Source organism: Vombatus ursinus, unplaced genomic scaffold (genome assembly GCF_900497805.2).
Source record: "Vombatus ursinus unplaced genomic scaffold, bare-nosed wombat genome assembly UNPS02014802.1, whole genome shotgun sequence".
In the NCBI taxonomy this organism is placed as follows: Eukaryota; Metazoa; Chordata; class Mammalia; order Diprotodontia; family Vombatidae; genus Vombatus; species Vombatus ursinus.
The window spans coordinates 30763814-30790340 of record NW_020954580.1 but is presented as its reverse complement, the minus strand read 5'-3'; the positions used below and the strand labels follow the sequence as shown (position 1 = coordinate 30790340).

At 33.7% G+C, this 26527-nt stretch overlaps 1 protein-coding gene across 1 annotated transcript in view; it reads left to right on the top strand.

The window, feature by feature from the left end:
• Positions 1–26527, top strand: part of NAA16 (N(alpha)-acetyltransferase 16, NatA auxiliary subunit) — an 82799-nt gene that overhangs the window by 28709 nt on the left and 27563 nt on the right. Inside the window, 1 exon segment of the mRNA XM_027873458.1 lies at positions 632–738. Within this exon segment, the coding sequence (XP_027729259.1) occupies positions 632–738 (107 nt within the window).

Genomic DNA, 26527 nt, shown 5'->3' with positions numbered 1-26527 from the left:
TCTTAGAATTTCTTTATATAGTCATTAGGGCTCTATAGCTAATTGATTTTTATAGTTACTGTTTAAAGTGAGTCATATATTTTAATTTTGGATAGTAGTAATAAATACTGTTTAGTATAAAAGGAGATTTTTTTGATAATTACAGCTTTTCCTTATACTTCTGGAATATAATTTTGATTATAGTTAACATTGAGTTATATGCTTTTTGGATTCTCTTCAATGACATGATACTATTTTCCCCTTGTTTGTAGGGTTCCAGAATTACAGATTGTAGAACATAGTTACTTAGTATTGTATTTATAGTCAGAAAGGGTTGTAGGTGAATTACGAGCCTTTCTTAAGTGAAAAAAAATTTGTAGAGCTTGTTTTTTGAAGTACTGCTTGAAGATAAGTTGTTGATGTTTTGATGCAGGAAAAAAAATTAAGGATCACTGATACTAATGGTAAGTGAAAGAAACTGCCATTCGTTTTGATAGTAACAGATATGATCCTAAAATTCTTTTTTATTCCTTTTTCTTCTTTTTGTTGCAGTTTTTGAGAATTTTATTTGCATTATTAAAACCTAAACACTGATCATTTTAAGAGTTGTTCACAACAATCAAAGTTTAACAAAATACAATTTTGTTTCTAGGTGAAAAATTTAGAGAACTAATGGATAAGTTCCTGAGGGTTAACTTCAGTAAAGGCTGCCCACCCTTGTTTACCACTTTGAAATCTTTATATTACAATACAGAAAAGGTAAAATTTGGTACTTATTCACTTTTGATACAGTTTTTGTACTAACTTAATTAAAATTATTATGGAAACGATTTCCCAGTAACATACAAATTTGTATAACAATTTCCTCTTGTAATGTGTTAGTTCATCTGATTTTATCCTATTAACACATGGACTGAAGATGTACACTTGGATAGTATATTTAAAAAGCAAAATAATTGTCAATCTCATGTGAAATAAAGGGACTTCTGAAGGTATGTAAGATTTAAAAAGCTAAATCCTTTCGTATGTGTATACTAATTCTAGTGAGTTTATAGTTTGAGACATTATTAATATGATTTTGATTAAAAGCTATCAGCATTAATTTATCCATTATTTTATTGTATTTTTAGTTCCATCTTATACTACATTTATATTTGTTGTACATGCTGCTGGAATTATAATAGGAACACGTAGATGAGTGAGAAAGGGGGTTAGTGAGAGAGAAAGAGAGAGTGTGTGTTTGTGTGTGACCACTTTGCCAACCACATATTATACTTGAATACTGAATAGGCTTTATCAGTGCTAACTTACATTGGCAGAACTTTTCCTACATCAATTAAATGACAGGTTTAGCTGAAAATATCCTAGAAATAGTCTAGGTTTATTAAAAATTAAGTTAGATTTTTAGTTTGACCTTAATATCAAAGGTATATCATAGAATTTGCTTTTCTTTTTGTGTGTGTGTGCAAAGGCAAATTGCATCTAAATTTTGTATTGGTAGAAAATTTATGTTCACATTCCATTATTCTGTCTTCTATTTATTACCTTCCTCAAACTTGAATTCTTTCTGAAATGACAGTAATACCTAAGTTATACCCCAAAGAGATGAAAGAAAGAACAAAAGGACCTATATTTATAGCAGCACATTTCGTGAAGGCAAAGAATTAGAAACTGAGGGGATACTCATTAATTGGGGAATGGATGAACAAGTTATGGCATATGAATGTTAAAAAATCTGTTAGTTGATGAGGCAAGTGTTATAATAGAACTGTCAAGGAAAAGTTAACTAACTTTTTCATCTTTTAATTTAGCATCCTTCCATCATAAGTATTTATAAGTTAGTACTTAGTAGTATTTTGGAATGAGACTTGCTTTTAGATGTGATTGATAAGCATAGGTTATTGGTTTGTCCTTTGAACCTTATAGAATTTATCCTACCACAGTGAGTTATACAGGCAAAGTAAATGAAAGATATTTTGTCTTTAAAAATGAAAATAGGAACAATAATTCTTGGATTGACTGGCTTCAGGATTGGTGTGAGAAAAGAGCTTTGCAAACAATAAAGGTATTATATAAATGTGAGTTGTTAATAATAATTCCCTCTCCATAAACATATACATGTATTCTTACATTTGACTAAAGATACATAGATCAGTAGTATGTAAGTGCACAGTTTGCCAGAGAATTTTTTTTTTTAGTAAAAAATAAGGCTTTGTATCATTTATGAGAAGTTAGTGTGAATTGCAAAAAATGAAGTATAACCTGTAGAAACTCAGTGCATTAGCAGATCAGAAATTTATTGTTGTGAAAAGAGGTAAAAATTAGTGAGAAACAAATTTGGAATAAAATAAATGAAAGATTTAACAATTTTTTTGCCTTTTAAAAAGAATATTACTATTGATCATACATATTTATATTATAATGAGTAATTTACTTTTAGCTCATTATGGGATATTTAAAAGAGGGATTGATCCTAAAACCAGAATTTGAAGACAGAAATGGGAAGGATAAAGTCTGATAGTATAAAGATGGAAATAAGTCAATTGAGGTAGTGATAAAATGAGATTATTAATGATACTAGGTTTGAAATGAGTTATAGATATGTTTGAAAAATGTTCAGAATTTAAGTCATTTTAGTGCAAAAGGTGTGGATAGAGAAGTCAGTTGATTTTGAAGCTCATACCATTCTTCTCATACAGAATGAATCCAGTAGTGTTTTTGAGTAATGAGAAAGATTTAGATAAGTTTGTCAGATTTCAATGTAAAATGATAGCAAAATTATGTATGTGTAACTAGATACAATTGTGATGTGATAGAAATTAATTTTTCTGTCATTATGTAAGGATCTTCAAATAGATATTTGTCAATGAGTTCTTAGGAAATCTAAACTTTGAAAAAATAAAGCCCTGAGATTTAGGTAACTTTTGATGTGATTCCAGAATAAAGTAGTAATTGATCTGTAGTAATAGGACTAAGTAATAGTGAAGAAAATAGAAAAAGCATCATTTTGATTTAAAAGACAATCAGTTCAACAAATAATTATTAAATGCCCACCATGTGCCAAGATGTTATAAAGACAAAAACAATATTCCTTGGCCTCAAGGAGCTTACATAGCTGGTGGGGTAAATGTAAAGCTAAGTAAATGGAAAGTAATTTTTGAATCAAGAGAGTACGGTCAACTGGGGACATCAGTAAAGGCTTCACCTAGGAGGTGGCACCTGAATTAATCATTTTTAAAAATCCAATTATATTTTCTTTTCAGTTTTGAATTTTCTTCCTCCTACTTTGCCCTCCTCGCATCGAGAAAGCAAGAAAAACAGAACCTGTTAAAATTTGTACAAATTTGTATTAAAACAAATTCTTGCATCATCCATGTCCAAAAAAAGTGTCATAATCATCAATTTTGAGTCTATCACCTTTCTTATCTGGAAGTGGATAGCGTGTTTGATCATGAGTGTTCGGGATTGTGATTTTTCATTGATTGACCAGATTTCCTTAATCTTTTAAAGGTGCTTGTCTTTACAATGTTGTTGTTGTATGTATTTTTCCCTGGATTCTGCTTACTTCTCTTTGCGTTTGTTCATACAAGTCTTCCCAGATTTTTCATCCCCTTCATCTTTTCTCAGTATAGTCTTCCGTCACATTCATATGCCATAACTTGTTTATCTGTTCCCCAATTGATGAGTATCCCCTCAGTTTCTAATTCTTTGCCTTCATGAAATGTGCTGCTATAAATATAGGTCCTTTTTCTCTTTCTTTCATCTCTTTGGGGTATAACTTAGGTATTACTGAGTATTCACAATTTAATAGCTTTTTGAGCATAGCTCCAAATTGCTTTCCAGAATGGCTGGACTAGTTTATAAAAATTCAATCAGTAACACATTAATGTGGCTTGTTTTCCCACAGCCCCATCATTATTTGCCATTCCCTTTTTTGTTAACTTTGATAGTATGGTGGATGTGAGGTGTTACCTCAGAGTTGTTTAAATTTGTATTTCTCTATTAGTGAGTTAGATCATTTTTCATATGCTACTGATAACTAGATTTCTTCCTTTGAAACTGTTTCTTCATATTCTTTGTCTATTTATCAATTGGGAATGACTCTTATTCTTATAAATATGACTCATTCCTTATATCTTAAAAATGAGACCTTTATCAGACTGAGTTGAGTCTTAAAGGAGGTTGGAGGATTCTAAAAAGCAGAGATGAAGAAAGAATACCTTGTAGGAATGTACTAGAACTTGCGCAGAGGCATATTATGGGAGATGGCATGTCAAATTTAGGGAACAATTAATAGGAAAGTTTGTGTTATTGTAATAGTTCTACCAAAAATTTGTCTTTGGTAAAAATTTTATCCCTATTTTGTTATTTTGTTAAATATTTGCATTCTCTGACTATGCAATCTGGCTTTTTATGGTAAAGCAGCCTGAGAGTATGTTAGAATGCTATCCATGAATGTACCTGCCAACCTCTTTGGAAAAATATTTGTTTTTATTTATTGAGCTTCTTGTATGATTCTTAGAATTTTGAATATATTAATGGTATATACTAAAGTAAACTATTAAGATGTGATCTCAAAGAATAAAAGAGGGAAAAAATTTGATCCCATGTGTTCTAGCCATATAAATTTAGAAACTGCCATCCTGTAATATTTAGTTTAATAATTATATAAAGGTAAATAAAAATACCATAATTTATTAAATATGTGATATTTTTGTAGCTGTTACTTGATTTTAAAAAGTGTAGCATATTTATTAAATAGCATAATTGAGAATTATGTATGTGTAACTAGATACAATTGTATCTAGCCAACTAAGATATACTTAAATGGATAGTCCTGTTGATATATTAAAATACATAGTCCATTTGGAAAATGCAGGTATACTTGTTACCAATAATCGTATTCAGGACGTAGATATTCTTAGCAATACAATGATCCAAGACAATTCCAAAGGACTCATGCTGTCTAAGGAAAGGAAGGGAAAAACGCTATCTACCTCCAGAGAAAGAACTGATGGAGTGAATGCAGTTAAAGCATACTGTTTTTCACTTTTTTTGTGTGTGTGTTTTTTCTTTAGGTCTGTGCTTTCTTTTATGGAAATATGTTGTGCATGATTGCACATGTATAACCTATATCAAATTGCTTACCATCTTAGGAAGAGGGGGAAGGAAGAAGAAAATAAGGAACTCAAAATTAAAAAAAAAGTATGTTAAAAATTATCTTTACTTTTAGTTGGGGAAAAATAAAATACTATTTTTTAAAAATGTCATTCAGATTTAGAACTCTTAATTTTCTAGGCCTAAATCTGTCTTAGTGTTTTTGCCCCCACTCCTTTGTTTTTTTTTGCCCTAAACATTTTAGCCCTTTTTAATGAGCTCTTAATTTTTAATTTTTTATCGTAAAAACAACTTAATATAGATGTCTCAATTTTAATGGTTTCAGCAGTTATTGTTTATCTTAACTTTTACTGAAGTATAACACTAGCATGGGAGGAAGCATGGTGTAATGCAGAGGTGTCAAACTGTGTCAGATGCGTTCAGGTCAAACTCTGACCTGAACCAGATTAAAATGTATTTGGGAAATGTTTAACAAAATAAATAAAAATACAATACTATGTAGATAATGTTTATTTATGGTTTTCTAAGCTTCTAATATGGGGCTCCAGGGATCCTTTCCTGTTTGAGTTAGACGCCAATGTATAGTGTAGTGTATAGAGAGCTGGACTTGCCTCTAATACACTGGTTCTCTTTGTTCATATAGGTCTTGCCATGTTTTTCTGAAACCACCCCACCTCATCAGTTCTTATACCACAACTTGTTTAGCCATTACCCAATTGATGAGAATCTCCTTGATTTCCAATTCTTTGCCACCCCAAAAAGAGCTGCTATAAATATTTTTGTAATTACAGCTCCTTTTTCTTTTTCTTTGATTCTCTTGATACAGACCTAGTAGTATATACAGTTTTATAGCCTTTTGGGCCTAGTTCCAAATTGTTCTTCAGAATGATTGCACCAGTTTACTAGTCTGCCAACAGTTTATTAGTGTACCTATTTTTCCCTTATCCCCTCCAGCATTTGTCATTTCTAATAGGTGTATGGTGGTACCTCTGCATTTTAAAAATTTGTTTTTCTCTAATCAATAATGATTTAAAGTATTTTTTGACATGACTATAGATAGCTTTGATTTCTTCTTCTGAAAACTGCGTATTTATATCCTTTGACCATTTTTCAGTTGGGGAATGGCTCTTATTTTTATAAATTTGGCTCAGTTCTATACTTGGTCTATATTTGACATATGAGGTTTCTTATCTGAGAAACTTGATGTAAAACTTTTGATATTGCTTTGTTGTCTATGGTACCTTTTTAAATTTTTTTTTTTTGGGTTAGGCAATGGGGTTAAGTGACTTGCCCAGGGTCACACAGCTAGTAAGTGTTATGTGTCTGAGCCCAGATTTGAAGTCAGGTCCTCCTGAATCCAGGGCTGATGCTCTATCCACTGCGTCACCTAGCTGCCCCCTAAAATTTTTTTTTTAATTTTAATTAATTTATTTTGAATTACCAACAATCACTTCCATAAGCTTTTGACTTTTAATTTTTTCTCTCCCTCCCTCTCAACTTCCCTTGCCAAGAAGGCACACAATCTTATATAGATTATACATATATATTCCTATTAAACATATTTTCACATTAGTTATGTTGTAGGTAAGAATTAGAACCAGTAGGAGGAACCACCAGAAAGAGGAAACAAAACAAAACAGAAAAAAAAATAGCAAATAGTATGCTTCAATCTGCATTCAAACTCCATAATTCTTTCTTTGGATGTGGACAGCATTTTCCATCATGAAGCCTTTGGAGATATCTTAGATCCTTGTATTGCTGAGAAGGGTTAAGTCTATCAATATTAGTCATTGCACAACGTGGCTGTTACTGTGTACAGCATTCTCCTGCTTCTGCTCATTTCACTCAGCATCAGACCATACAAGTCTTTTCAGGTTTTTCTGAAGTCAGCCTGTTCATCATTTCTTATAGCACAATACTATTCCATTACATTGATACACCACAACTTGTTCAGTCATTCCCTGATTGATGGGCATCCTCTCAATTTCCAATTCTTTGCCACCACAGAAAGAGCTGCTATGAATATTTTTGTACATGTAGGTCCTTTTCCCATTTGTATGATCTCTCTGGGATATAGTCCTAGAAGTGCTATTGCTGGGTCAAAGAGTATGCACATTTTTATACCCCTTTGGGCATAGTTTCAAATTGCTCTCCAAAATGGTTGAATCATTTAACAACTGCACCACTAATGCATTAGTGTTCCAATTTTCTCACATCTTCTCCAACATTTGTTTGTCATGTTGGCCAATCTGATAGGTGGGATGTGGTACCTCAGAGTTGTTTTGATTTTCATTTCTCTAATCAATAGTGATTTAGAGCATTTTTTCATATGACTATAGATGACTTTAATTTCTTCATCTGAGAACTGCCTGTTAATATCCTTTGACCATTTACCAATTGGGGAATGACTTGTATTCTTATAAATTTGACTTAATTCTCTAGATATTTTAGAAATGAGATCCTCATCAGAGAGACTGGTTGTAAAAATTCTTTCCCAATTTTCTACCTTCCTTCTAATTTTGTTTGCATTGACTTTGTTTGTGCAAAAGCTTTTCAATTTAATGTAGTCAAAGTTGTCCATTTTGCTTTTCTTTCTTTTTTTTTTTTTTGGTTAGGCAATGGGGTTAAGTGACCTGCCCAGGGTCACACAGCTAGTAAGTGTTATGTGTCTGAGGCTGGATTTGAACTCAGGTCCTCCTGAATCCAGGGCCAGTGCTCTATCCACTGTGCCACCTAGCTGCCCCCACATTTTGCTTTTCTTAATGTTCTCTATCTCCTGTTTGGTCATGAATTCTTCTGTTCTCCATAAATCTGATAGGTAAACTATTTCTTGCTCTCCCAGTTTGTTTATAGTATAGCCTTTATATCTAAATCATGAACTCATTTTGACTTTTTTTTGGTATATGGTGTGAGATTTTGATCTATGCCTTACTCTTTTCTGCCATACTCTTTTCCAGTTTTCTCAGAAGTTTTTGGCAAATAGTGAGTTCTTATCCTAGAAGCTGGGGTCTTTGGGTTTATCAAATAATAGATTACTATAGTCATTGACTACTGTGTCTTGCATACTTAACCCATTCCATTGATCCACCACTCTATTTCTTAGCCAGTACCAAGTAGTTTTGATTATTGCTGCTTTATAATACAATTTAAGATCTGGAATAGCTATGCCACCTTCCCCTGTATTTATTTTCATTAGTTTCCTTGATATTCTGGACCTTTTGTTATTCCAAATGAATCTTGTTATTATTTTTTTCTAACTCTATAAAATAATTTTTTGGTAGTTTGATTGGTATGGCACTGAATAGGTAAATTAGCTTAGGTAGAATTATCATTTTTATGATATTAGCTCGGCCTGTCTATGGTACCTTTTAGCAAAATGTAGTTGTCCTCATTACTTTTTTAAATTAGGTATATTTTTATTTTTGCTTTATTTGAGATCATGATTGCTACTCCTTCCTTTTTTCTTTTAAGTTCAGCTGAAGCATATTAAATTATGCACCAGCCCCTTATTTGAACTCTGTGCGTCTTTCTGTTTCAAGTGTGTCTTTTGTAAACAGTATGTTGTTGAATTCTGATATCTAGTCCATTCTGCTCCATGCTTCCATTTTATGGGTGGACTCATCTCATTCACATTCGGAGTTATGATCACTAACTGTTTATTTCCCTGCATCCCCTTTTCTTGTTTCTTCTTTTCTCTCTCTTTTTATCCTGTCCCTCCTCAAGTCTATTTTGCTTCTACCATTGCCTCCCTTAAACTGCTCTCCCTTTTGTCATCCCTTACCCCTTTTCTTTTATCCTCTTCCCCTCCTCTTTCCCTATTGGGTAGTTACATTTCTATATACAACTGAGTGTGTATATACTTCTATCTTTGAACCAGTTCTGATGATAGTGAGATTCAAGCATTGCCCTCCTCCTATTTTCCCCTCCAGTATAAGAGCTCTTTTTACCCACCTCTTTTATGTGAGAAACTTTTCCCCATTCTACCTCTCCCTTCCCTTCTCCCAGTACATCTCTCTTTCCTTCCTTCATTTTTTTTTTGAGATCATTCTAAGATAATTGACTCACATCCATGCCCTTTGTCTATGTAAACCCCTTTTAACTGCCGTAATAATGATAAAGTTCTATGGAGTTACATGTATCATCTTCCCATATAGCATGTAAACAGTTTAACTGAATTGAGTTCTTTATGATTATTCTTTCATGTTTACTTTTTTATGCTTTTCTTGTGTCTTCTGTTTGAATGTCGAATTTTCTATTCAGCTCTGAACTTTTCATCAGGAATGCTTGAAAGTCCTCTATTTCATTAAATATCCATTCCTCTCCCCCCTGCCCCAGAAGGACTATACTCAGTTTTGGTGGATAGATTATTCTTGTTTGTAATCCTAGCTCCTTTGCCTTCCAGAATATCATATTATAAGCCCTCTACTCTTTTAATGTGGAAGCCACTTAGTCTTGTATGATTCTGACTGTGACTCCATGATATTTGAATTGTTTCTTTCTGACTGCTTGAGGTATTTTTTCTTTGACCTGGGAGATCTGGATTTGGCTAGCATATTCCTAGGAGTTTTCATTTGGGTATCTCTTTCAGGAGGTAATCAATGGATTCTTTCATTTTCTCTTTTACCCTCTGGATCTGAGATATCAGGACAGTTTCCTTGATAATTTCTTGAAATATGATGTCTAGGCTTTTTTTTTTTTAATCGTGGCTTTCAAGTAGTCCAATAATTCTTAAATTGCCTGTCCTCAGTCTGTTTTCCAGGTCAGTTGTTTTTCTGGTGAGGTATTTCACATTTTCTTCTATTTTTCATTTTATTGATTTTATTTTATTGTTTCTCGATGTCTCATGGAGTCATTAGCTTCCACTCGCCAAATTCTAATTTTAAAGGGATTATTTTCTTTCATGAGCTTTTGTATTTCCTTTTCCATATGGCCTATTCTGCTTTTTAAGGAGTCCTTTTTTTTTTCTTGTGAATTTTTGTGCCTCTTTTACAGTTAGGTCATTTCTGCTTTTTAAAGGGTTATTTTCCTCAGTATTTTTTTGGTGCCTCTTAAGCAAGCTGTTAATCCTCTTTTCATAATTTTCTTATATCACTCTCATTTCTTTTCCCAGTTTTTCTTCTTCTACTCTTTTCTCTTTCAAGGAATTCTTGTTTGACTTGGGTCCAATTCGCATTTTTTGAGATTTTGTTTGTAGCTCTTTTCACATTGTTGTCTTTTTAGTTAATGTCTTGGCTCCTCTGCTACCATAGAAGCTTTTTATGGTCAAATTAATTTTTTCTTTCCTTCCTTCTCTCCCTCCCTTCCTCCCTTCCTCCCCCCCCTTCCTTCCTTCCTCCCTTCCTTCGCTCCCTTCCTCCCTCCCTCCCTTCTTTCCCTCCCTCCCTTCCTTCCTCCCTTTCTTGCTTTCTTTTCCTTCTCTCTTTCTTTCTTTTTATTTCTTGACTTTGAACTTTAGGTTAAAGTTGAGCTCTGCTCACCTGGAGGTGGGGAGGCACTATCCTAAGTTTCAGGGTTTTTTTGTGCTGCTATTTTAAGAGCTAGTTCTTGGAGTCTGCACGTTTTTGGTACTTTCAAGGTAGTATGTTCCTAGGAGAGGTATGGTCACTGGCTCTGTTTTTTACCCAGGAAGGGCCCATGTTTCCTGCAGGCACAAGTACTAGCACTCTCTTTGCCTTGGAAGTGTGACCAGGGCCCTTGCTGTCTTGTTACCCTCCCTAAAGCTCCTCTCAGCCTTTGAACTGTGATCTTAGAGTTGCCAGTCAGAGCCAGCTGTACCCAGTGCCAGCAGGGGGTTCCCTTTAATTTTTATCTGGCCAATGGTTTGACCCCCTTATTTTCTCTGGGTTGAGAGCTCCTGAAACTGGCCATTTGACTCTGGACAGGCTTCCACCCTGGTGTCACAAACTTCTCTTGCTAACCTCCTAAATTTTCTTAGCCTGGAAAAATGGATCACTCTGGCCTTTTGTTCATTCTGTTACTCTAAAATCTGATTTGTGGTATAAAGTTTTTTTGGAGGGGAATGAGAGAGTTCAGCTGGGTTGCCACTAATCTGCCACATTGGCTCCTCCCCATTTTGTAAGATTCCATGTTGATGAAAAAAGGGCTTTTAGTATTTTTTTTTTTTTTTTAGGCAGTTAGGGTTAAGTGACTTGCCAGGATCACACAGCTAATAAGTATCAAGTGTTTAGTCTGAGGCTGGATTTGAACTCAAGTCCTCCTGACTTCGGGGTTGGTGCTCTATCCACTGTGCCATCTAGCTGCCCCGGCATTTAGTATTCTAAAAAGTTATTGTATTTAGAGATACAGAGACATTTGAATGTGTTTTGGATTTGTCATATTTTAAAAATTTTCATATTTTATTGAACCATACTTGTGAGTTGTTTTTTTTTTCTGAAGGGGTGGGTGATAAAGATAATTAAAGTTGAACATAGCACTTCCAGCACTTTTAGTAGTGTTTTAATTGGATCTAAAGATATAACTAACATATTGATGACCTTCTTATATACTGAGTTTATTTATCTTTAGTCATCTGACAAAGTCCCTCCATAGAAGAAAAAGAAACTTTCTGTCCACAGTATTTCCAATAATTTCTTTTTTTCCTTAAATTTTTTTCATAGCATTTTTCCCCAATTTGTAAAGAGAATTTTTAGCATTCATATTTACAAGATTTTGAGTTCTGAATTTTTTTCCTTTCCTCTCTCCCCTCCCCTCTTCTTAAAATGGTAAGCAATTTGATATAGATTATATATGTACAATCATGTAAAACATTTCTATATTAGTCACAGTTGTGAAAGAAGAAACAAATCAAAAGGAAAAAAAAACCACGAAAAATATTAAGTAAGTGAAAACCGTATGCTTCAATCAGCTTTCAGAGTCCATCAATTCTTTCTCTGTATGTGGATAACATTTTCCATCATAACTCTTTCTTGGTTCATTGTATTGTTGAGAAGGGGGTAAATCATTCATGGTTGATCATCATACAGTGTTGTAGTTATTGTGTACAATGTTTTCCTGGTTCTGCTCATTTCACTTTGCATCAGTTCATACAAGTCTTTCCAGGTTTTTCTGAAATCTGCCTGCTCATCATTTCTTAATGCACAATAGTATTGCACAATTACATTCATATACCACAGCTTGTTCAGCCATTCTGCATTTGATGAGCATCCCTTCAATTTCCAATTTTTTGCCGCCACATAAAGAACTACTATAAATATTTTTACATATGTAGGTCCTTTTCCCTTTTTTTATGATCTCTTTGGGATATAGACCAAAATATAGATATAGATATAGTAGTGGTATTGCTGGATCAAAATGCTCAGTTCAGTAATTCCAATAATTTCTTGAGGTGTAGACCACCTTATATTGGCTAGCTCTGCTGGTATCAGTTTCATCAGGCTAATGACTTAAAGGCTAACTCTTTTATGTTTATCTCTAAATATATAAACAATATTTTCACCTACCGTATTAATAACATATCTCTTCCCAATTTTCTCATAATAATATGTGGAAATTTATCATCACAGTTTATAAATATTGGTAAAAATTTTCAGATACCTTGATACACACTTCTGCATGTTATAAATGGTAGAATTTTTAAGTATTAAAATATATATAACCAGTTTTGCTCACTGATTCTTTCCTCGTGAGTATTATACTGTTTGTAACTTGGAGAATTATGTGATGAGTAATCCTCAGAATTTGAAGGCTTTGAGATCTATGCCTGATCCACTGCACCACCTAGCTGCCCACCTCCAAAGCCATCTTGAAAGTCTTTCTTTAGTAACCTGGGTGTTGAATGAGAAAGTAGATCCATCAGTGTAATTCTGTTATCACTGATAACTGTTATCACTGCCCTCCGTACCTGTGCCTCATTCTGAATTTCTGTTTTCTTCTTAGTGTTTTTAAATGTTTAATTGATGCTTTTTTCTTTGATTCTTTTTTTTTTTTTTTTGGTTATCACTATGGTTCCACCACAGATCTGGTCTTATGGAGTACACCAACCATATTGGTTATTTTACTTCTGTTACTGAAGCCTCAGACCACATTTGGTTTTGCATTTCCATGTTGTTGACTTGTAGTCCACTTCCATCCCTCATCTAGCCCCTTCCCCAAGTCCTGTACTCTCCCAGTTGTTTGTACCACTTGGTATTTATCCTTCTCTCACTTCATTTTAGAAGATTAGGCCTATTGTTTTACCTTGTGAATCCCGAATCACCCATTAAACATTAATTTATTGAAATGATTTTTATCCATCACAGCAGTTACTTTAAGCAAGAAGTAGCTCCAAATATTAAAATTATTTAGAATCAGTTGTGATGTTTCATATTTAGAATATAAACTTTTTGCTAACTTGGGTGTCTAATTTTGTGTAACTGCCAAGGATTAGTTTAAAGGGCTGCAACTTTAAGTCTAAAAATAAATTTGGTAATAGGCAAGGAAAATTTGCATTGAAAATCAATAATGGCCATTATTATAAGAGAGGCAGCAAGATATAGTGGAGAGAGAAGGGCTTGCTTTGGAGTCAGGATGATTTAGGTATACCACTGATACATATTAACTATGTGAATGATCCTGAACAAAACACTTAATCTTTTAGTGCCCCAAGCAACTCTCTGAGACCTTAAGTTATGGAATTGTTTGTGGATCTGCATTAGTAGTAGTTCCCTCATTGGGAGTTCTTTGAACACTGATGAAACCACAGGGCCAGCCACAAATTATTACTAGTTGCAAGCACAGATGTTTTTTCCATTTTTAAATTCTGAACTTAAACACAATAAAATGATTATTTCCTTGTACATTGTGGAACAGGAGAGAATTGTACATGAAATTGTGGATCTCATTGAAAGCTTGCTTTTCTTTTTAGGTATTTAATAGATTCATTGTGTAACTTTCAAAACTCTTACTTGATTATGATTCTTTTGTGTGTGATAGTGCCCCCTTCTCTTCCTCCAACCTATGTCTTCTTAATTTGAAAAAAAAGAAAGAAAAACAAAACACTTTTAATAAATGAGTATAGTCAAGCAAAACCAATTTTGCATTGGCTGTTCTAAAAAAAATTTTCTTTTATTCTGCATCTTTACCCATTACTTCTCTGTCAGGAGACAGATATCATGCTTCATCTGCATTGATCAGTGTTCCTAAGTCTTTCTAAGTTATTTGTCTTTATGATGTTGTTACTGTATGAATTTGTTCTGGTTCTGCTCACTTTGCGTCCTTTCATGCAAGCCTTTCCAGGTTTTCCTGACACTGTCCTTTTCCTCATTTCTTGTGATATAATATATTATTTTCCATTACATTAATGTGCCATAATTTGTTAGCCATTCCTGTGTGGATGAGCATCCCCTTAGTTTCTAGTTCTTCACTACTAAAAAATGAGCTGCTATGTAAATATTTTTGTGCATATGGGACCTTTTCTTCTTTCTTTGATCTCTTTGGGGTATAGATATAGGAATGGTACTTGCTGGGTTAAAGAGTATGCACATTGTATTGTTTTTTTGTACATGGATCCAAATTGCTTTTCTAAATGACAAGACCAATTCATACCACCAACAGTTCGTTAATGTACTTGTTTTCTTGCAACCTTTTCAACATTTATCTTTTTCCTTTTTTGTCATCTTTGCCAATATAAAGGGTATGAGATGAAACCTCAGTGTTACTTTATTTGTGTTTGTAAATGCAAATGTTTTTAAAAGCTATATTTTCACATGGCAAGTACAAATATTCCATAGATTATAGAATTAATTTATTTCTTAAAAATTGACTTCAGTGTGTATTTCCCTAGATGATAAATCTTCTTGTTGATTTTTATTGTATAGTTGGATATATAACTCAAAGATTTAGCATAAAGTCATGCTTAAAATACTGGAAATAGTTTTGAATCATGCATTAAAGTAAGAGTGATTTTCTGATAAAACTTAAATACTTTGTATTAATACAAATACTAAAACTTAAAACATTCTTAACATAGATTGTCCATTTATGGCATAATACATGATGGATTTTTAAAATTTAATCTTTAGGTCTATATTGGCTGGGAAGGATTCACTTTTAATATTTAACTTTTATCTATTTCTTTTTAAATAAATTTACTTGTAATTTACTGTAATTTTAAATTTAACTTTCTTGGTTAAGCTTTGCTTAATGGGTTTGATTTTATCCTTTGTGAGTTTCTTACCTCTTCTGAATAGGAATATCAAATATAAAAATAATTTCCATAGTTTATAATTTATGCTAACTAGAATTTCTGCATAATGTATTTTAATTTAATATTTTAAAATCTTTTTTAAAATAAAAACTCCAAATTAAAGGTAATTCTTAATGCTTCCATGTATTTATTAAAGTCTAATTGAAAATAAGATGTTAAGGGTAGGCTTTAATCTTGATTGTCTTTACAGTGCCTCCCTAATACTATTGTACTTCTTTTGGGGTATCAATTTTCTGCAAGAGTAAAATCAGTTAGACTCCATACATAGCGCCTGCTCTGCACATTTCTCCCTTGGCTTTCTTGCACATTCCTAAATTCTTTTTATCTCCATGTTTAATGTCTGCTGACTTGATTGAGAAAGAGATTAGTGGATGATTGGCATGGATAATGGCTTTGGGTTCTTTTGTAAGGCCAGAATGTTAGTATTTATAATGCATGATATCTAGTGAACTTATTCATTGCTTTTGATTCTTAAAGCTAGAAATTATTATTTTTTTCTTTAGAGTTAATACAATAAGTTGAATATTTTATAATTCCAAGAAAATATGCAGTTAGTTTTAAACTTCAGTTTTCACTTGCCATTGAAAGTATTCATTAGTTTTCCTGTACTTTCTCTCACTTACGAGTGTGAGACTCTTGAGAGAAGTCAACATCAAGGTTTGCGTTGGTTGTGCTGCAGGTGCGTTGATTCCATTGAAGCTCGACATCAGCGCACATGTGCTCTGTGTGTAACTTAAAACAACGTGAAAGCTCTGAGAATACATTGTTTGGCTGGATGAAGCATCAGATATCTCAAAAGAGATGTGTAAGGCTGTCTGCACAGGAAGGTAGGCTGTTTCTTCTGAAGACCTTTTTTTTTTTTAAGTGAGGTAATTAAGGTTAAGTGACTTGTCCAAGGTCACACAGCTAGTACATGTCAAGTGTTTGGTCTGAGGCCGGATTTGAACTCAGGTCCTCCTGACTTCAGGGCTGGTTCTCTATCCACTGCGCCACCTAGCTGCCCCTGAAGACCTTTGTTTATCATATTTTAGGAAGGATGAATTTCATTCTATCCTTGATTGAAATATTTCAAGATTATTAGTTATTTTTTAACATTTATATCTGAATGCCCTTCAGACACTATGAACTAATCATAGAAAGCATTGAAAAAGTTACAGAAGTTTAACATCTTTCTACTCTTCCATTTTTTCTTTTCGCTGCAGAAATATGCAAGCAGTGTGAATCGTGTCAGAATATTTTAATGGGAAGAATTGAACTGCTTGACCATTGTAACAGAGGAAGTAATTATAGGCTAAAGCATGAGAAGGAAGAGAGCAGTTTTCTAATCTTGTATCTCCATTGTGTTGTATTTTGTGTAACTTGGAAACAGTTCCAATAATTTGGGGTATTTATTTGTCTGCCTTCCTAGTAGATAGAGTGTTAGATCTAGAGTCAGGAAGACCTGGGCTCATATCCTGTCACTGATACTTATTTGTTGGATATTCTTGGGTAGATCACTTAATCTTTTTACCTCATCTGTAAAATGAGAGGGCTGGACTAGGTCCTCTCAGCTCTAAATCTGTTATCCAGTGAACTTCATGAGGAAAATTATGAGACTGAAACTTGGAAGAATTACAAAGGTTAAATAAATATAGTATCATTACACTAGCTACATGCTTAAATAGAATGGAATAATAGAATGGAAGTTTATAGTTCTCATTAAAAATACTTAAATTTCATATTCTTAAAAAAACCAGGGAAGTTCTAGAAGGTAATAGAGGAGAAATATTTCTCTAGAAAAACCAGAATTTTATTTAATTCATTACAATGAAAGAAACATTTTATCCTAGATAACCTGAGATGGAAAGAAAGGTAATCTTATTATTCAGATTAGTTATTATTATATATTATATATATATATGTGTATATATATATATATATATATAAATTATATATAAGAAGAGAGTGGTCTGAGGGTATTGGGTCTCTAGTCAGTATAAGAATGGCTCAGGAGTCTTGTATGTATCAGAAAAATATTTAAAAATTTTAAATACAATGACTCATTGCAATGCACAAAGACTCTGGCAGATCTAAATGAAAACAACCTCTGCCTTTAGGTAGCTTATTGAATGAACCAGGTGCCCTTATACAGTACTGCTCTAAGACTTATGAGAGAGTTTTTAAGGCTGTTGTATATTTTCCTGAAGCTTCTATATTTATGATCCTCTTCTTTACAAAAGAGCTTTTTACCTAAAATTGGAAGAAAGGAGAATAATATTTGATTGAACTTTGATATTGCTCATGCTATTTCTAGCAGTATTTTTTCCCCCATTTTGCTTGTTAGGTTTATAAAATAATACCATTGTTTCATATAGTCACATGAAGAAATAATTGTTAGTTTTTGGTAGAATTGTTAATCTTTTCCTGAAGAATTATTAAGGATTGTTTCTATTGCCCAGAACCTTTGTAGAAAGAAAAAGCCTTTTGATGAGACCAGATATTTTGACAGTGTGTAAGTGCTTGTTTTGATTAGCAAAAACAAACTTTCTTCAACTGCAAAATTAAAAAACCAAAATACAACTATGTTAGAACTACAGTTTTAATTGAGGAAAGTCTAGTGGGACTTTGAAGTATTTTGAAATGCTAAGAAAATGTAGTTTTGTGATTTAAAGAATGAGCCATTAGTTCAGAGGCTTTAATCCAGACTCTGCTTTTTGTCTCTGTGATGTTAAATAACTTAAGTTAAGTGGGTCATTTTTCTTGCTTTACTGTAAATGTTCAGTAAATGGTTGCTGAATGCAGTGAATGGCATACACTAACCTACTTGATGGGACTTTAAAAAATTAATAACATTTGTGCTGGGTTTAGAAAAACATATATAGTAGTTCATATGTTGTTAGAAATACTAAGCAAGCCATTGAGTATCCATGCTTAAGTTGATATAAATATTGGAATATCTTTCTTAGATGTAGAAGGAAGTATAATTTATTCACATTTGAGTTAGGAAAGATCCAGTAAGCAATTAAAATAATTCCTCAAATCTGCCCCATTCCCCCCAATAGTGCTGCCACTAAGACTAGAGGTTTGCTTTGTTTTAGACTTGTATTTTTTACACTTAATTGGTTAGCAGATTTAGCATATTTAATTATTTCATTTCAAATAAATTTTCATTAATATCTTTTGTTTTTATTTTAAATATTTTATTAAATAATTCTTTATCAAATCTTTAATTTTGTCATGAAATTAGGGATTTTTTTATTAAGTTGACCTTTTAAATTTCAATTTAATAAATTTTTATTAAATAAAACAAGTAAAATTTAAAAAAGGGATTTCAGAAATTTAATTTGTAGTTAACATATAATGCTGACCTCAGTGAACATGAAATTTTTTAAAAATTAATTTTGAAAACAATTTATGGAATAAAACAAGCATTTCTGTAATATAGTACAACAGAAAAGATGATTACGCATGAAACTGCAAATCCAGATGGATCTGTAACATTTTTATATGTACTGCTATTCTATGTTTTTGTGTGAGGAAAACATTAAAATCACACCCGAGAGGTACAGACCTTTCCCTAACTTAAAACAACTCTGTCATCAAGCTTTTGGAATTGCCCAGTAGATGGCAATATTGTTTCATGAAGGAAGACAGAATGAAAATAATTTAATGTTAGTAGAGACATCAGCCCCACTCTCTTGTTTTATAGATTTGGAAACTAAAGTAAAATGAAATACAACACCCTCAAATTTTGATACTGATAAATAAAGATTTTATGAGTTTAAAATAATGATTAGGAATCATAGGGAAGGAAATTTTTTTAAAAAGCTTTAGACTTTTCTTTTATCCTTACTCCTCAGATTTCCTTTTGAAAAACCAAGAAAAGTCCATTTATCTTAAGCTAACCATCTTATGCAGTTAGTTGGTTAGAACTATACCCCTGTTCATTTTCACATTTTGCCTTTAGAGGTTATGTTTTCATAAAAGTTGTAGTTTTCCCTTTTTCTGCAGATCTTTGAGTTGAAATTGAAGCCAAAGCCTTGAGAGCAGGGTCCTTTTATACCTTGTTTTTGCCTGTTTATACCACATCAAATGGCAAAAATATTTTAAGTATTAATTGCAGAGTAAAATCTAGACTTGTTAGCTATGCCAGGAAGTCAGGGTAACAAAAATATCTGTGAGGTTGTAAGATGGGTGGTGGTTGGAGAGTTTTATTGCTCTTCTGTTTTGGTGTCAGTCTGAAGGTTCCCAGCTTCTCTTTAGAAGCAAATCTTGTGCGTTTTTTAGGAGGAAGGAAGAGGGTTAGAGCTCTAAGAAAGTACTTCATACTATTGCCATCCTTTGAAATGATTCGATCAACTCTGGGTGTAAAATTGCAACCCTCTAGTTAAGTCCAAACTCATTAAATCAGTATTCAGAACTGCTTGGAATGAAATGAAGTGTATGTTGGTGGAGGTTCCCAAGACAGCCTGGGGAATTTTAAACTGCACTTCAGTTGAGGGGTGCAGAAATCATCTTTTTTTTTTTGTGATGAAAGATCTCTATTTAGTACTAGAACAATAATGGATTTATTTGTGTTAGAACATGAGAAAAGTCTTCATGTGGGACAGATAGAGGAGCTTTATTTTTTCCTGAAAAGCTGCGTAGTTGAGTAGAAAGAACATTGAGCCTTGTTTCCATCTGACATATAGTTGAGGAGAAATCACTGAACCTACTTTAGCCTAAGTTTCCTTGTCTGTATAGTAAGAATATGTAAATGATCTGTCATGTTTTAGGTACTTTGGAGAGCTCCTTCCAAAAATAGTATAAAAAGCCATTTAAACATGAACTAATATGCATTTACTTCAGGGTTGTTGTGAGGGGAACAAATAAACACAAATCAGAAACCTTTAAGAAGCTGCATAAAGGTGGGTTGGAATTACTACAATTGTTATAGGAAAGATGAATTAATACTTCTTAAACCTTAAAAAGCTACATAAAAGTGAGATGATAGGGAATTATATCAATGCCTAAAGGATTTATGGTTTCCTTATTATAGGTTTACCCTCATTAATTTAAATTGCAACTTTTCTATAACTATATAGAGATAGTCTTTCAGACTTAACTATGAGGGGAAATATATAATACTAATAATGAACCTCTTTTGTTTAAATACACACACACCTGCCAAAGCTCATACTTTGCTCATATAGATTTTTAGAACCCAGTGTTACCTTCTTGCCATATTGAGCCATTGATTGGAGTTGCATTTAGTGGAGGAATAGGGAATTAGTACTTAAATTAATTAAAACATGGATAAGAGTTTTCATTATGTTTTTCCTGATTCTCTACCACTCCCCATGCTTTTTTTTCTTGGCTAAGCATCTCTAGTTTCTTCAAATGGTCCTTACATGTTATGATTCCAAGTTACCTTCATCATCCTGATTACCCTTTTCTGGAGACCCTTTAGTTCCAATGTCCTCCCTAAAATGTGGCACCCAAAAATGAACATAAAACTGGCAGACTATAATGCACTATACCTTTTTTGTTCTGAGTACTGTGCATCTATTAATGTAGCTGCATATTACATTAGCTTTTTTGACTATTTCACAGTGTTGAATCATCTTGAGCCTTGCGTGCCCCACCCCCCAACTCCTGTGGTATTGTTTACCTGAACTTACATACATCCCTTGTGGTAAAGGACTTTAATATCTACTTGGATGTTCCCTTAAATTCTCTAACTTTCCTTTTCCTCTGCCTCCTAAAATCCAGTGACCTACTCCTTTACTCTACTCCAGGCACATAGGTATATTCACATGAATATTATATTTCCCTAATTAGAAACTGACATTCCCCTATCTGATCATAGCCCATCATTCCACCCCTTTCTGTGCTTCACCCCTCTTAAACTTGGTTGTTGCCGTCATCAAGACCTCCCTTATTCCCTCCTGTCTTTTCCAACAGATTAATCCTTGAACATCCTGTCTCTCTTGAATCTTCAGTCCCTCCCTATAAACTGGTGTCTCCCCTGCTTCCTTCAAACAAGTCTAAGCCTTCCTCATCCTTTAAAAACCTTTGTCTAAACCTCACCATCCTTTCAAGTTTTTGTCCTAGAACTTTCCTGCCTTTCTCACCCCAACTCTTTGACAAAGTTGTCTGTATTCACTTTATCTCACTCCTCAACAACTTGCAGTCTGGTTTTTGACATCATTACTCAGCTGAAATTGTTGCCTTCAGTTAACCAACAGTCTCCTAACAGCCAAATCTTATGTAATCTTTTCTCAGTCTTAGGCCTTCTAGAACTGTTTGCTGCATTGGACAATATGGATAACCCTTTTCTCTTGGATAGTCTCTCATACCTGGGTTTTTGTAACACCAGTACCCCTTGTCCTCACCCCTTCAACTGTGGGTGTTCCCCAAGGATGTGTCCTGGGCCTTCTTCTCTTCTCTCTTTATACTATCTTGGTGACTCATTAGCTTCCATGGGCTTAACTATGATCTCTATGCAGATAATTTTTAGATTTACATATCTAGCCCCAGGCTGTCCTGTAAGCTTTAGTCTTATACCACTAGTTGTTTGCTTCAACTTAACATGTCCAAACTTGAACTCATTATCTTTCCCTTTAAACTCTCTCTTCAGACATTTGCATTTCTGTCAATGATACCACCATTCTTCCAGTCTTCCAGGTTTGTAACCTTGGAATTATCCTAGGAATTATCTTTTGCCCCACTTAACTAGTCAGTTGCCAAATCTTGCTTTTACCTTTACAACATCTTTTGTGTGTGACCCATTCTCTCTATTCACACAGCTACTACTCCTTCATTGCCTCTCAGCAGCATCCTCATTAGTCTTCTTGCCTCAAGACTTTCTAATCCATTCTCCACACCGCTGGCTGAATAATTTTCTTAGATGCAGATAAGACTCTGCAACTCCCCTACTCAAGCAATCCGAAACTCCTCTATTTAGCTTTTAAACCCAATATAATCCGGCCCTAAACTATTTCATTGGACATTACTTCTCCCTTAACGCTCTGTGATCCAGCCAAACTGACCTTCTCATGGTTCCACACACATGACACTTCATTTCCCATCTCCTTGCCTTTATTTTGGCTGTCCCACATGCCTGGAATAGATTTCTTATCTCCATTTCATAGAATCCCTTTTTTCTTTTATTATTCAGCCCTGGCTCAATCTTTTGCTTGAAGACTTTCCTTACCCTTGGTTGCTAGTATTATCTCTTCCAACCTACCTTGTATTTAGCTACTTCATATTAGTATTTATTAACTTTATATTCATGATGGCATATGTATTTTACATGCTTCTTTTCTCCCTCATTAGAACGTAAGTTTATTGTAAGGTAAGGCCTTGTTTTATTTTTTTGTACTTACATCCCTAATATGTAGCACAGTGCCTGGCAGTGTTAAGTTCTTGAAGATTACTTGTTGTTTGATTGACTGATGCATTTGTTAATGAGACATTTCTTCCTTCAGCCTGTACTTGCACAGTTGGTTTTTTGAATCTAAATATAAAGGATTTCACATCCATCTCTTTTTCAAGATTTGTTTCTCTAGCAAACTGAGGATCAAATGGACTGTGGATAACATGTGACAGTAGGAAACAAGGATAGCAGAAATTATGAAATCTGAAGATAATCATCATTGTAATTGACGGTGCCAGCTTTTTAAAAAATTAGCACTGCAAAAAGTAGCAAACAGAATTTTATTTCTTTTTCTCCTCTATTCTTTGGAAGTATTAGTATAATGATCTTCAAACTAAATTACCAGCTAGTGGAATATTTGAACTCAGTGTATTTTCTTTGGTTTATTGTTATACCATGGTCATAAATGTTTAGAATATCATTTTCAAAAAAATTTATTTATTTATTTATTAGGCAATTGGGGTTAAGTGACTTGCCCAGGGTCACACAGCTAATAAGTGTCAAATGTTTGGTCTGAGGCCAGATTTGAACTCAGGTCCTCCTGACTTCAGGGCTGGTGCTCTATCTACTGCACCACCTAACTGCCCCCTAGAATATTAGCAGTGACAATGATTAACTTAATGATACTGCTCTGTTTACAGCATATGATAAAAAATTGGAAGTTCTAATACCTAATGACATTTTTAGGGCTTTGTGAGGAAGTCCTGTTTGTGTCCTTGAAAATGCTTCCATAATCTTGAACACCTCTGGAGATTTTTGTAGACTAACAGGAGCTCCTTTTTGAAAAACATGTTTAGAAAAATGTTGGTGTAGATGAAGGACGTATTAAAAATCACTGAAAATACTTTCATCATTTTTTCACTTTCAGTGTCTATTTAGGTACTCTGGCTCTTTCAGTGCATCTGTTTTCTCCTTTGCATGCCGTTCCATTATGTTTTTATTTGATGCATCCCCTGAAACAGTGGTCGAAGTGTGGTGTACTGGTCTCATTCCCTTTGCCTAGACTGCCCCCTCTAATGCATGGAGAAGTTTACCTTATGGAATAATGGGAATTTTTATTATCATTTCCCTTTTCTTTGTTGTCTGACTTTTATCCTTCTCCTGTACTTCTCTTAAAATTTTCCCTTCTTTTAGAATTTCTCTGAGTACATTCTGGGGCATGTTGTATAGTGTGTCCACTATAGGGCATAACACAGCCCTTCAGTGTTAGACTGTTAGAATGCTAGACTTTTAGTCAGCAGAAACAGAGGTTCAGCTTCTGCCTCTGATAGTATTCATTTTTTGACTAGGGGCAAATCAGTTAACCTCTTTGGATCTCAGTTTCTTATCTGTAAAATGGAGATGATAATACTTGAGTACTTGCTTTACAAGGTTGTTGTGAAGTCCAAATTAGTTAATGTGTATAAATTTCTTGTAAACCTTGAATGCCATATGCATGCCACCTATTTATTGTTGTTGGTTGGTTGGTTGTTTTGTGGTGTCTCTCCGAAGAGTACCATAGCAAGAAGGCTGGAGAATGTAGCTATGAAGTGGATTTGTTTATCGACTAATCAATGAGGTCACCCTTAGACAAATTTAAATAAGGAGGACTTTGCATGTGTAGGAAAGGGCTAAACTGTTCAGCTGTAATTGTCTAATGATAATATATGATAAGTACATTAGGTCACTTATGCAGAACCAGTAAACAAAGTGTGGAGCAAGGGTACTAGTTGAAGTGTGACATAGCATTTGATATACATTAGATCATATGATCTTAATTATCCTCATTTTTATAGATGATGAAGTTGGGGGCTTAGAAAAGTTGTGAATTGCCTTTAGCTTTATAGGTATTAGGTTTTCAGTGGTAGAATCTGAAACTGAAGCTGTCTTGACTCCATGTCCAGTCATCTTTTTACCATGTCGTGCTGCTTCTCTTGAAGTTGTGTGAGAAATACAAGAGAGCTGGGGAACTTTACCTCATTTTAGAGTACCAGTATTATGGGACTGAACAGTGAGCAAAGTGAGATTGCCTTAGGTAGACTTTGTATAAATGTCTAAATCATGCAATTTGACTATTAGAAATAGAAATTCCTCTATTTTTGAAATTTTTATTTAAAAAAAAAACTTAGTGATACCTTTGATTTTGTTACATTCTAATCTTAATATATCTCCCTTATACCTAGTTAACCTTCCCTTAAAAAAAAAGTTCAGCAAGTCAGTCAATATGTTGACATCTGACAGTATATGCAATATACCTTTATTATAATGCTCCACCTCTACAATGAAGGAAAGGTGTAGTATTCCTCAGCTCTGCTTAATGGCAAAGCTGGGTTATTATAATTATAGAATGTTCAGGTTTTTTAAAAAAATTCTTTCCATTTACATTGCTGTAGTCATTGTGTATATTGTTTTCCTGTTTTCTGCTAACTTTGTTCTGCATCATTTCACATAAGTCTTCCCATGTTTTCCTGAATTGTTACTGTTTTTTTATGGCAAAGTAATGTTAAGATATAGCTAGAAGGCATGGACATAAGAGTGCTGGTCTTGGAGTCAGGAAGGCCTGCATTTAAATTCTGTTCTCAAATAATTAATAGTTGTGTGACTCTGAGCAAGTCACTCAGCTCTGAACTTCAGTTTCTTCATCTGTAAAAAGGGGATGTTAATAATAATAGCATGAACCTCCCAGGATTGTTGTAGGATCTAATGACTGTATGTAAAGGGTTTTGCAAATCTCGAAGTATTTGCTATTATTTTTCCATTATATTCTTGTTCCATAGCTTTGCCATTCCATAAGCAGTAGGTACCTGTCTAATTTTTCAGTTCTTTGCCTCCACAAAAAGTGCTGTAGTGAATATTTTGATAGCTATAGAATCTTACTTTTTTTTTGCCTTTGACATGTTTAATATGTATAAAATAGGATTTCGCCATCAAAGGATATGGGTATTTTACTTTATTAAAGTGTAGATTAGCTTTGCAATAAGAATTGTCAATAAGGTGTTTTTTTTGTTTTGTTTTGTTTGTTTTTCTTTTAGTTGTTAGGCAACTGGGGTTAAGTGACTTGCCCAGGGTCACACAGCTAGTAAGTGTCAGGTGTTTGGTCTGAGGCCGGATTTGAACAGCTAGTAAGTGTCAGGTGTTTGGTCTGAGGCCGGATTTGAACTTAAGTCCTCCTTACTTCAGGGCCAGTGCACTATCCACTGCGCCACCTCGCTGCCCTAATAAGGTGATTTTTAAGAACTTAGATTACTAGGACTTAAAATGTCATATGATTTGAATTGTATATTCAGAGTCTCTACTGTTTTGTAACTTTTGCAGCCAAAATCTGCACACATAATTGATCTAACTACTTTGTTGTATGTGTCAACAATGACAACACCCTTTGTTTCTTCTCAACATTAGCACTTTGAAATGATTGCTTTTGGTTTGGTTTTCTGTTTTAATTATGCTCTAGTATTGCAGTTCTTGGAATGTAAGTTCATTGAGAGTAGGCTTTGTTTTAAGTTTTGTCTTTGTATCTCCAGTACCTAGCATAGCACCTGGTAAATACTAGTTGCTTAATAAATGCTTTTTGATTGATTAGTTAAGTACTTGTTTTGTGTGTTTCTTAAAAAGGAATAAGACATTAAGTAGGCCATCTAGTTCATTGTTAACTCCCTGGTTTAAAGTGGCTTTTATTGATGAACTTGTATACCCATAAAATTAGATCTATAAAAGTGCGCAGCAGAGAATCTCCTTGTCATAACTTGTCATTTTTATTACCTCTCACCTTGTACTTTCAAAGACATTTTGTTATAATTTAAAGACAGGCACTTTTCTTTTTTCCTTGACCTGCAAAAGTCACTTGTAGTGTT